This window comes from Balaenoptera acutorostrata, chromosome X, assembly GCF_949987535.1.
Source record: "Balaenoptera acutorostrata chromosome X, mBalAcu1.1, whole genome shotgun sequence".
Classification (NCBI taxonomy): Eukaryota; Metazoa; Chordata; class Mammalia; order Artiodactyla; family Balaenopteridae; genus Balaenoptera; species Balaenoptera acutorostrata.
Genome location: NC_080085.1, coordinates 96,769,206 through 96,781,651, shown reverse-complemented (window position 1 = coordinate 96,781,651; position 12,446 = coordinate 96,769,206). Strand labels below are relative to the sequence as shown.

At 39.9% G+C, this 12,446-nt stretch overlaps 1 protein-coding gene across 17 annotated transcripts in view; it reads right to left on the bottom strand.

The window, feature by feature from the left end:
* The window catches only part of TMEM164 (transmembrane protein 164), a 162,914-nt gene that overhangs the window by 76,817 nt on the left and 73,651 nt on the right, over positions 1-12,446 (bottom strand). For 2 of the 17 annotated variants that reach the window (XM_057538754.1, XM_057538753.1), the window contains exons 3-4: positions 2,472-2,532; positions 758-920 (exon numbers count right to left, since the gene is read on the bottom strand). The exons of 7 other annotated variants lie outside the window; for them this stretch is intronic. In XM_057538754.1, the coding sequence (XP_057394737.1) occupies positions 758-792 (35 nt within the window). In that variant the 5' untranslated portion in view covers positions 793-920; positions 2,472-2,532. Of the gene's footprint in view, positions 1-757; positions 2,533-12,446 lie in introns of those variants that run through there. 8 more of the 17 variants (XM_057538751.1, XM_057538752.1, XM_007181290.3 and 5 more) reach the window with 7 other exon arrangements.

Sequence of the window (12,446 nt, the reverse complement as noted above, 5' to 3'; positions counted from 1 at the left end):
ACAAAATTGAATATTGTGTACACGTGGGGAGAAAGGCTGCTTCTGCTGTGTATGGAAGGGGACGGGAGACCTGTGAACAATCTGAAAGCTTCTTCCCTCTTCTGTGCATTAAGGGAGCATATGTATGGTTGCAGGCAGCAAGCTGGCAGTGGCTCAGAGGACCGCAGACACCAGAGCAGCTTCCGTATCAGAAAGGAAATTGGTGTCCTTGAATTGCTGTTTATTTACTACGGATTTTAGGTTCCCAGTATCTTCCCCTTTGAAATCTACAGCATTCATATGTACGGCTTCCTCTCCCGTGCCAAGAACAGTCTTAATAAAGCTGCTCAGGTCAGAGGCAGTCTCCCAAACACCCTTTTCAGTAATGAGTCCAAAGCTAGACCAAAAAGCAGCTACCTCTGAGGTGAAGATGCCAAAAGGCTGCTCCTTTGGGGGTTCCAGAGCAGCTGCTCTGTTGAGCACTAGGAAAGGGGGTGCTGAGATGGTGAAACCATTAAGACACAACAGCTTCAGCCAGAGCCCACCTCATGAACTCAGGGCGGTCCTAGAGATATGAGTCTCCCTGGGGAGAATACTGCTGTTTAAAAATTTGAGTGTATAATAAATGGGATCTAGAAAAAGGGAGGGTCATGGGGCTACTGAACTCTCATAATATCATGTGGCCCCAAGGCCAACAGGGCATCAATCTTGCAATGCCAAGATCACATGTCAGGCTGTCCTAATTGCCCTCACACACCCCCATGCTTCCCTCACCTACCTTGGCTCACACCCGGCCTCCAGACCTCTTTCCATCCAGCAATGCACCCCTGCTCTCTGTAGCACAGATGAAATTTCATCTCATCTCCTTCAAAAGCCTCTCCAGATTGAGTCAGCAGACACTCATGACCAAATAATCCTGCTTGCATCACAGGTCCACTCCCCTCCATGGGTACATGAAAATAAGCAGATTTAAGGGGTTCAGCGTTGGGAGGTGGGGGTCCCCGTACCCTACACTTCCTGAGGCAGAGGACGTAAACCAGCTCTGGGCTATGCACTTTTCTTACCTGGGGTGGGGCAGGGGAAGAGTTCTCTGCCATGGGTGCTCACAAGACAGCTAAGCTGGCCGATCACAACCCAAAGCTAGTCACTCCCTTTTCCTCCATCTATTCCTTCAAAATACCCCAGCTCAGAGAGAGGAACGTCCCAAAAGGCTGGCTTCTCTATGAGGTTCCTAGGCCCTTGTGAAACCAAGAATTCCATCCTTTTCTAAAGACAGTTTTCAGCTTGCTCTTCGCATCCTGGCTGCTAAGAGGCTATTGGCACTCAGAGCCCTCTGTGGTGGCGGGATCCATGGAGACAGGGAAGGGGGAGTGAGCGCTCGCTACCAAGTGATGATGCCATCTTCCTTCCAACAGAGAGCACGAAACTCCGAACTACCCAGCGCTGCCCAAGGCTGCTCCTGGCCATGCCTGCAGTTCACATGACTGGTGGCCCTTCTGCACCAGCCCCGCCTTTCAGCTGCAATAGAGAGCTCTTAGATTTCCTCCGACTTCAGCTTCAGATGGGGCACGATCATATAAATGGATCTGGATATGCTAACTCTTTTCTAAGAACAGCATTAAACACACCGGAGACCTGCTTCCCCCAGGGAGATGGGAGGCCACGGTTAGACTTTAGGCTCTTTCCAGGTCTTAGAAACGCTGAGGGCTGCCAAGGCTAGAGCTGGGAAGTTGGAGAACGTTTTCCACACCACTGAGAGAAATGTGGCTTGGGGTCCTGAGAGCAGCATTGTTTCCAGAGGTGAAGGGCCCAGGTCTCCAGCTGACAAGCAAATCCTAATGGCACAAGAATCTTGGCAAGGAGGTGCAGCAACAGCTGACTCAGACTAGCGGCTGTTCCTTTTTAGCCAGTGAACCTGTTGTGGTTAATAACCAAAACACTAGGAGTTTCTAGCCTTGGGAAGAGACCAGATCATCTACAGGAAGCATCACCAGTCGCCAAGAAGGAAGGACCGGCTGGCTTTTCAGCTGCATCTGATACGAACACTTGTGACAGCTGCAGAGGTTCCCCAAGCCTCGGGAGGGAGGAGAAAATCCCTGCTCCGATCGTTATGCCAGAAAGTGTGACTATAAACTCTGGGTATCTCTATCCCTAAAGAGCATGGGATGATATCACCAGGATGAACTGCAGCTTTCCAGAACCCCACCCCACTCCAACTATGATACTCCTTTTAAATACTCGAGAAATCTGTCTCACTGCCTTCGAGCTTTGGGCAAAGTCCCTGTCTTATTGTACACATGGAATTTCCTATTCCCTCCTCCTCTCTTTCTGTGTGCTAGATCGAATGGCTCTAAACGCAGGGTCAGCAAAATATGGTCCTCCTGTTACGTTTGGGTCGGGAGAGGGGGGGTGATTTGCGTGGTAAAACACACATAATATAAAATTTACCATCTTAACCGTTTTTAAGTATATAGTTCAGTGGCGTTAAGTACCTTCACAGTGTTGTGCAACCATCACTGTCATCCGTCTCCAGAACTTTTTCGACCGGTCCTCCTGTTTTTGAAAAGTTTTATTGGAACACAGCCAAACTCATTTGTATACATACAGTATTGTCTATGCTGCTTTCATGCTACAACAACAGGTATGTAGTTAAAACACAGATCATATCGCCTACAACACCTACAACATTTATTATCTGGCCCTTCATAGAAAAAGGTTGCCGACCACTGCTCTAAACCAAAATATAGGGAATTCCTTGGCAGTCCAGTAGTTAGGACTCTGCGCTTTCACTGCCAAGGGTGTGGGTTTGGTCCCTGGTCGGGGAACTAAGATCCCGCAAGCTGCGCAGCGTGGCCAAAAATTAAAATACATATATATATATATTTATATATACACACACACACATTTATACATACATACACACACACTGGATTTCTAGTTTAAAATAGCATTTGCTTAACCGCCACTAACACAGCCTCTCCCAGCTTTCCACTAAAATACCTATCAAGATACAGAAAATGAGAAAACTCCCCCAAATTACTGAAAACTTAGACTGATGGTCATCCTGTTAACAATAATCTGGAAGAAATCTCCATTAACAGTAAACCTAAGGCTGAAATGAGAAAAAAAAACAACCTGGGGCCAATTCGTGCAGCAGAAACCTGAAACAAGATAGTAAAACACTGAGTCCTTACACCACGGTCAGCCTCATGGCTTAGCAATGCAGAGTTCATCTAGCAACCAGCAAACTGGACAGCCACGCCTCCACTACAGGGCTACTGTCTTCAAGGGAAACCAACAACGCCCAAAGCTGGTCTATATCCATTTGGAGACTCCTCCCATAAACCAAAAGGGCTGAAGTGATGGCTTTGGTACTGCCACACTGCATTCTGGGAGTGGGAGACTTCACAAGTAAAATTCAGGCACCAATGCATGTTGGAGGCTGTAGCTTTTCACATACTTTATATGTTCAGCGTATCAGAGAATCTAGTAGTAGGATTAAGCGATTCCATATGGGTCCAGCAGAACCCACCAGATGAAGCTGCTAGACACTGGGAAATGGGTTGGAAGCTCTGTGCATCAACCTGGCCACCAGGAGTGGAGCTGAGAAGGGGTTCTAACCAATACCAAAGAGAATATGAGGATACTCAAATGAAATCCACATACCCTTTGTCTTTAACAAAGAATAAATAAATCCTCCTTCTACTATGCATAAACATACCCCAAAAGACAGCATGCTTCCTACGAAAACCTCTAGCAGCAGAAGGGAAATGCGTATCATTCTGAAGACTTGGAGGAAGCACAAAAGTCTACATTTAGTGTCTGAACCAGAAGAAATATTTTAGAAAATGGCATCCTCAAGAGAATACAAGAAAACATGGACTCTGTGAAACAGGTATAGAAAGCCACTGGAATAAAAACATATTGAGAAGGAAAGACACCAAACTGGAGTGAAGAGAAAGCTCAGCAAACCGAGGAAGAATTACAAAGAAATATTGTAGCAGCAGAATTAAATTTCACATTGGAGATGGCGAAGAGCAGAATCTATCAAATTCATAGTATGGTGGTCAAATCTGAACCTCTACCAAGTATGCGGAGGAAAAGGAAAGCTGACCTTAGAAATCCAACAAAGGTTGTTATTAGGAAATCTATTAATGTAACACACCAAATGGGGAGGTCAAAGGAGAAAACCCAAATGAACCTCTCAACAGATTCTCAAAAAGCATTAGCTAAATTCAGCAACCATTCCTGATTTTAAAAGGGGGGGTTGATAATTTAAGAATAAATTCTTTAACATTATAAAGGATGTTTAATCTTAACCAACAACCAACATGAGAGTCAATAGAGAAAACGCTAGGAACATTTCCACTAAAATCAGAAAGAAGGCAAGAATTCCTGCCAGTACTACTATTATTTAACATTGTCCTGGAAGTTCTAGCTAATACAATCAGGCTTGAAAAAAGTTTTGCTCTTTGAAGGGAGATAAAGTTATCATATGGGAGTTGATACTATTAATTTCCAAAATAATCCAAGTGAAGCAACTGAAAAACTACTAGAAGAGTTAAGCATGGTGGCCAAATATAAAATAAACATGTAAAAAAAATCAAAATCTTTCCTATGTACCAATAATAATTAGTTTGAAAATATAATAAATAAATGATACCATAAACTACAAACTGTCCAGGAATGACGTTGATGAGAAATCTGCAGGATACACAATCCACACACACCCCCTAGAATAAATTAAGAAATCTACCATATGTCTTTTCCTGGATAGAGAGACTCACTATGGTAATGACATTAATGAAATTTTAGATTTAAAGTCATTCCAATCAAAATAACAGTATTTGGAGGAAGAGTCTGACAAAAACATTTTAAGTTCATTTGGAAGGAAAAAATGGTTCAGACTAGCTATGGAAAAAGTGTGAGTAAAGGAACAGTCTGGGAAGAATGGTGAAGAGAAATCTGGCCTGCTGGCTGTTACAAATACAAGAGTCTGAAATTGGTGGCAAACTCAACAGAGACATTGATGGGATAATATAACAAGCCACCCAAATAAACCCTAGTGTCAAGGAGGAAGAAATTTTCCTCTGCCCTACTAGGTTCTTCTGGCTGGTCTAAGAATTCAACTGACGTGAGACAGACTAACAGGAGAAAATCATACAAAAGTTTAATAACATGTATACATGGGAGAGAGCCAGGAGAACTGAGAAACTTGCCAAAATGGCTGGAACCCTCAGCTTAAATACCATCTTCAGCTAAAGACAAAAGAGGATGCGGAGAGTAGATATGTGGGACTTCAAAGTTGAGGAGGGTAAGATGGGAAAACAAATGTTTGGTAAACAAATGTTTGCTGGGCCATGAAGAGACATAGGACACAGAGAGGACTCTGATCTCTAGAGTCTGCCTACAGCTTCCCCTGCCACGCCTAGCCCATACTCGGCAGACATCTCTGGTGATAGCTCAATTTCAGAAATAGGCCCTTTATCTAAATTCTTTAGGCAGCTAACGGGGAGGTAAAAAGAAAGACTTCCTGAGTCTTCTGTTTCTTAAAAATAATCAGCCGAAATTAATCCTCATGCCAAAGAGACACATTTTGGGGGTGGCAAATTTTGCTCCCCTATGCTAGCATATATAAGAATTTATGCTTGGGCTTCCCTGGTGGCACAGTGGTTGAGAGTCTGCCTGCCAATGCAGGGGACACGGGTTCGAGCCCTGGTCTGGGAAGATCCCACATGCCGCGGAGTAACTAGGCCCGTGAGCCACAACTACTGAGCCTGCGCCTCTGGAGCCTGTGCTCCGCAATGGGAGGGGCCGCGACAGTGAGAGGCCCGCGCACCGCGATGAAGAGTGGCCCCCACTTGCCGCAACTAGAGAAAGCCCTCGCACAGAAACGAAGACCCAACACAGCCAAAAATAAATAAATAAATTAAAAAAAAAAAAAAAAAGAATTTATGCTTGATAAAAATGTGACAGCAATAATCATAGGGAAATAGTTAATCAACAAAGAGTGCTCAAATAAATGACAATTCGGGGTAAAATGTTTTATCCCTACCTCATACTATGTACAAAATGAATTTTAGATAAACTGACAGCTAAATATTTACAAAACATTAAAAAACTAGATTGTCTATCTGATCTTAGAATGCTAAAAGTCTTCAAGCACAAAAGCACTGGAAGAAATTACCATGGTCTGAAGGTGGTGCAGAAACCAATCACTGTGACCGATAAAAATGTAAAATATACATCAAAAGCATCGTCAACAAGTTAGAAGGCAGTCTGGGGAAAACATTTACTGCAAAGGTGATAAAGGATTAATATTCTTTATACGGGGACAACTCATGCAGATCATCAAGAGGAGAAACACCTTTACATAAAAAAACTGAGAACACAAAAGTGACAATTCACAAATTAAAATACATAATGAGTAATAAAGCATAGTATGTATACATTTGGAATTTTCTATAATGAAATTTGAAGGGAAAAAAAAAACTGAGGAAAAGGGCAAGGAGAAAGGAAAAGAAAAGCAACCAGTGAGACGTGGCGGGGAGCTGGGGAGTACCTGCCCTCTTTCCTTTCCCTTGGGTTGCAAAAGGGAATCTTATTTATTAAGAACCCAAGAGGCAGGCTGGTTCATATTATGTGACAGGGTATTTTCCCTAAAGGTAACTGAGACAGGTACCTTTTTTTGAAACTAGTAGCAGGACAGTAAGCACAGAATGTTCTCTTAAGGATATATTGGTTTTACTCAAACCTGTGACAGAAAGAATTCTGTGGCTTGGATATTGAAGATGGTAGATAGCTCTTCAGATGAGAACCACTCAAAACAGCCAAATGAATAAAAAGGAAATGGCTCAGACTCAGAGACACACAACGCCACTGCCTGCACAGACACAACACAACGAGCAAGTCTGGTGCTGCTATCTGAGCATCCACAGCACGGAGGAGCCAGGAACGGGAGGGGGGGATAAGAGTCTAAACGCTGCCAGGCCAGAATTCTAGGCGTTGGAGGTCAAAAGAGCACCATATGCCCAAGTTGCTGCAGTGGTGGACCAGGTAGAAACCCCTTCCAATCTTAGCTCCACGTTCTAGATGCATGCTTTTCCTTTAGGCAGCCAGTTACAGCAGCAGACTTAGCAAGTCACATGTCAACTGTGGGCCACATAAATGAAGCACTCTGGGACCCAGCCAGAACACTGGGGAACCGTCATTCCCAATTGTCAAGTGCAGCGTGGGAACCCTGTGGACAGTCCCGCCCCTTCCCCACCCTAAAGAGAACTGCCAGCCCTTGCCCGGCATGGTGCACCATAGTCCTTTCCTGCAGTGACTGGGCATCCCTCCATGAAGAGCATGCCAGCCCCTGCTTAGCTGGGAAGCAGACAAACTCATATGTGGCCGAAAGAAAAAACAAGAGGTGGGTAAGACAGCGCTAGTCAATGAACCCACAGCAGTGCCTGTCTGTGTACACTGAAACTTATGAAATTTTAAATAGGATGTTGTCATGGTTTTTAACCCTTTCAATAGTACCAGAAGAGTGGAAAATATTCACTTCAGCAACATAAGGCAATGATTAGGAGCACTGGCTCTGCAGTCAGAGAGACATTGGATCAAATCCCACCTATACCACTTACATGCCACTTAAATCACATAAACTTTCAGAGCCTGTTATCTTGATCTAACTGAGGATACTATCTGTACCTCCCACATAGGTTTGTTGGAAGGATTAAATTAGATAGTTCATGTTAAATGTTTCCCGCCTTGACTAGACACACAGTAAACCTGATTATGAGCATTAGCAGGAAAAGGAAGAAAGCCAATCCTGACTCTGCCACTGTGTAATTTTAGCCAAGTTATTTAAAATCTCTTGTCCCCAACTGCTTTATCTGTCGTGTGGATATAATGTATTCCTTATCTCATAACATTATTTGAAGGATTAGATAAGATCGTTTAAGACAAAGTACTTTGAAAACAGTAAACAGAGCTATACTAATGTAACATGGAGTAATTCTTTTAAGAGCTGTCTACTTTCTAAAACACTGATTTTCAACTAAATTTTTTTTTAAAAAAAGGCAATCCCAAAGGTGACATACTGTATGATTCCATTTATATTAACATTCTTGAAATGACAAATTTATAGACGTGGAGAACAGATGAGTTGCCAGGGGTCAGGGAAAGGGCACAGGTGGGAGGGTAGTGGACGTGGCTTTAAAAGGGCAACAGGAGAGATCCTCATGGTGATGAAACTATTCTTTGTCTTGACTGTATGGCTGTGATATCGTACCACAGTTTTGCAGTAGTTTACAACTGGAGGAAACTAGTTAAAGGGTACATGGGATCTCTCTGTATTTTTCTTACAAGTGTTTCTAAATTGTAATTATATATTTATTATACAATATTTTATATATTTATCTCAAAATACAAAATTTAATTTAAAAATTTTGTAGACAATGTGAGTTCATGATAAAATGGGGGAAAACCTGGGATATCAAGTGAACAAAGTAGAATAGAAAACTATAATTAAAGAAGACAAAAAGTAAAGAAGTAAATTATATAAATCTTGAGAGATTAGGAAAAAACAGGAAAAGCAAATCAATAAAGTTGAAAATTAAGTGTATACACACACACACACACACACACACACACACACACACAAATAAAATAAGGTAAAAAGGATAAATATATCCAAAACCAGGTTCTATAAAGCAACCAAAAATAGATAAAAGTGCTTACTAACCTGACTAAAATATAAAATATGAGAGAGAACACAAAACCAGACAAGGTTAAGCTCAAGAAAGAAAACATGACTACAATGAGGAGATAGTTTTTTTAAATTATAAAATAAGAGGGTAGCATATGCTCAACTAAATTCATGGTAACATTTTTGAAAACTTAGAAGAAATAGATATTTTCCTGGCAAAATACAAATGACCAAAATTGACCCAAAAAGATTTGAGTAGATGAATTACCATAGAAAACATTGGAAAGGTAATTAAGGATCTACCAACTGAAAAAGACATTGAGACTTCATATTTGGGCTTCACAGTTGAGTTTTATCTGACCTTAAAAAAACACACACACAATTTCTAAGGACAGTTAAAGTATTCCAGGCCAGAGAATAAGAAGGAAAATTCTGCAGTTCATTTTACATAATTTTAATCCTTAAACTTGATGAAAAGAATCCAATAAAAAATGACTCCAGGGACTTCCCTGGTGGTGCAGTGGTTAAGAATCCGCCTGCCAATGCAGGGGACGCGGGTTCAATCCCTGGTCCAGGAAGATCCCACATGCCGTGGAGCAACTAAGCCCGTGTGCTACAACTACTGAGCCTGCGCTCTAGAGCCTGTGAGCCACAACTACTGAAGCCTGCGCACCTAGAGCCCGTGCTCCGCAACAAGAGAAGCCACCACAATGAGAAGTCCACACACCGCAACGAAGAGTAGCCCCCGCTGGCCACAACTAGAGAAAGCCCGCACGCAGCAACGAAGACCCAACGCAGCCAAAAATTTTAAAAAATAAATAAAATAAATTTTTAAAAAAATGACTCCAATCTCACTTATCAAAACTAAGACCAGGTTCTAAATAAAAGATTGACAAATAGAATCCAATAATATATTACAAATAGTAATATTATTACATTATTTCAGCAATGTAAGAGTAGTTCAAAACCAGAAAATCTAATGGCATAATACACTATATCAAAAACTTAAATTAAGAAAAGGATCAAAAACATTGAAAAAGCATTTGATAAAATACAAAACCATTTCTGTTTAAAATATCTCCAAGTAAATGTGGAAACTATTTAAATATAATAGACTATTTGACAAATACCAACAGCAAATACGGAGAAACGCCATTTCTATTTGAAATTAGCTATAGACAGAGTGGCCCACCAGCATCATTTTTATTTAATGCTGTCTTTGAGTTTCTAGCAAAACAGAAGAAAATGAAATAAATGACATAACCATTGGAAAGAAAAGATAAAACTAAAATAAAAGTTACCAGAACTAACAAAACAATTAGGTAAGATAGCTAGATATAAAAACTATTTTTAAAATTAATAAACTTTTTCTATTCTAGCAAGAGGCATTTAGGAATGGAAAGGAGGATAGTATTCCACTCATAACGAACAAAAAAGTTCTTAATTCTTTAAGAATAAATGTATCAAGAAAGGCATAAAACAAGATCTGAGCAGATGGAAAGTAATGCCATTTCTTAGACAAAAAGAGCTATAGGTTTTAAAAAATCAATTCTTACAAAACTGAAATATAAATTTAATGCAATTCTAATTAGAATCCCAATAGGGTGGGGTTGGGAGGGCTGAATAAGTGATATTAAAATGTGTACAAAAGAAAAAATACCAAAGAATAGCCAAGAAAAATATTATTTAATCTAATGTAATCCAATCAACATGATTTAGGTACACAAATAGACACACAGATGAAACAGAACAGAGAATCCCTAAATGGATCCTCATATATAAAAAGTTTGATGACAAAGATAGCAGTTCAGTTCACAGGGGAGAGTAAGGATTATTTAACATATTATGCTACTGTCACTGGTTATCCATCTTTGAGAAAACAGTCTTAACAAAGACTGGGAACCCAGAAGCTATAAGAAAATAATCATATTTGGATATGAAAAAAATCATGTGGAAAAATATACCATCAGTAAAGTCAATACATACAGATTTGGGAAAGATATCTATAATAAAGATGGTAGACCAAGGGCCAATATCCAAAATACACAAAGAGGCCTTACAGGTTAAGAAAAATATAAATAACCCCTAGGAAATGGGCAGATAATATGAACAGATAATTCAAAGAGAAAATCCAATTGGACCAAAAAAAAAGAGAGAGAGAGAGAGAGAGACAAAACCAAAATGCATTAGTAGCCAAGGAAATACATCCATTAAGTTGTCAGAATTATAAAAGAACCATAAAACCTTATGCTGGTAGGGATGTGAAACAAAGAATAATCTCATATGTTACATATAAAAGGGAAAAGTGAATTATAACAGCCTGTTTTTGTAAATCAATATGGTAACAAATATTTATTTATATATAAACATTTGTGTCTGTGTGTATAAACTGAAAGCACCAGTATATAAGGGCATAAGCACAATGATGTTTAATTCAGCATTGACTGTAGTGGCCGAAATCTGGAAAGAATGTAAATGTTCATTAGTAGGGGAATAGCTAAATAAATTGTGCATCCATGAAATATTTTCCATTCTTTTAAAAGAATAAGAGCCGTACGAAGAGGCTTTGATAGATTTTCATGAGATGAAAAAAGTAGGATGTGTTAAAGTATATATAAAATTCTATTTTTGTAAAACAATTAACAAAAACAACAAAACATTCCAAAACCCGTGTGTGTGTGTGTGTGTGTGTGTGTGTGTATACCTGTGAGCATGGAGAAAAATATGGAAGGATACATACTGGTTTGGTAATATACAGGGATGATGTGGAAAGGTAGAGGCAAGGGACAAACCAAACAAGGAAAAGGACAGGGTAAAAAGGACCACTATAAAAAAATAAATCCAGCAGTTATATTTATGTATTTTATATGTACAAACACACATAAATTGAATTAAATTTAGAAAAGATACAGTAAAAAAACTAAATGTGGTCTCTGCTTGTTAAAATTAAAAAAAAGAAAAAAGAGAGGCAATAACCAAAATAATCTCTTGGTAGGATTAGGGGTGGTGTTTATTTTCTTCTTTATGTTTCTGCATTTTCTATAATGAGAACTGTTACTCTCATAATAATGAAATAAAACCAATAAATGTTACTTTTAAAACATTACACTGAAAAACTGAGCCCATTTTGGGAAATCAAGGGGGGCAAACAGGGTTAAATACACCTTCCGCTTAGGAGCTGTCCAAGTAAGAGCTTATGAAATCAGGATCCATTACCCCTCATCAAGCAGAAAGTTATTCACCTTAGGCAAGAGACTAAGTGGCTATTCCAAGGAGCTATCTGAAGCAGCAAATAGGGTATATTTTCCCCTACCTAACACTTTAACGACTTAACTAAATCAGAAAGCCATTTACACCACTCTCAATTATCTAAGGATCTGCTGGGCTCTTTACTTTTTGCCCCCTCTCTCTGGCTTGCAGCCATTTCCCTGCTCAGAAACAGCTCCAAAATGGGGGCCAGAGAAGGGGGAAAGAGACAAAATTAATTGGGTCGATTTAGCTTCTCATTAGCAACTCTAATAAAAGGTTTGATAAATGAGGTGGTCACAACTCGTGGTTAAAATGAGGCTTCCGGGACTCTTGAGAATTTCATTTAAGCAAACTTGCCTTCAGACAAACATGATTTGCCTGCAATACACTTTAATGGATCTGATGCTTTCTATTTTAAAGAAAGTCAGGACTTGTAATAAGGTGATATTTTTCTCTCCTCACTTTAATTTGCACTTTAACAACAAAAAAAAACACATAAAAACACAAAACAATGTCCTTC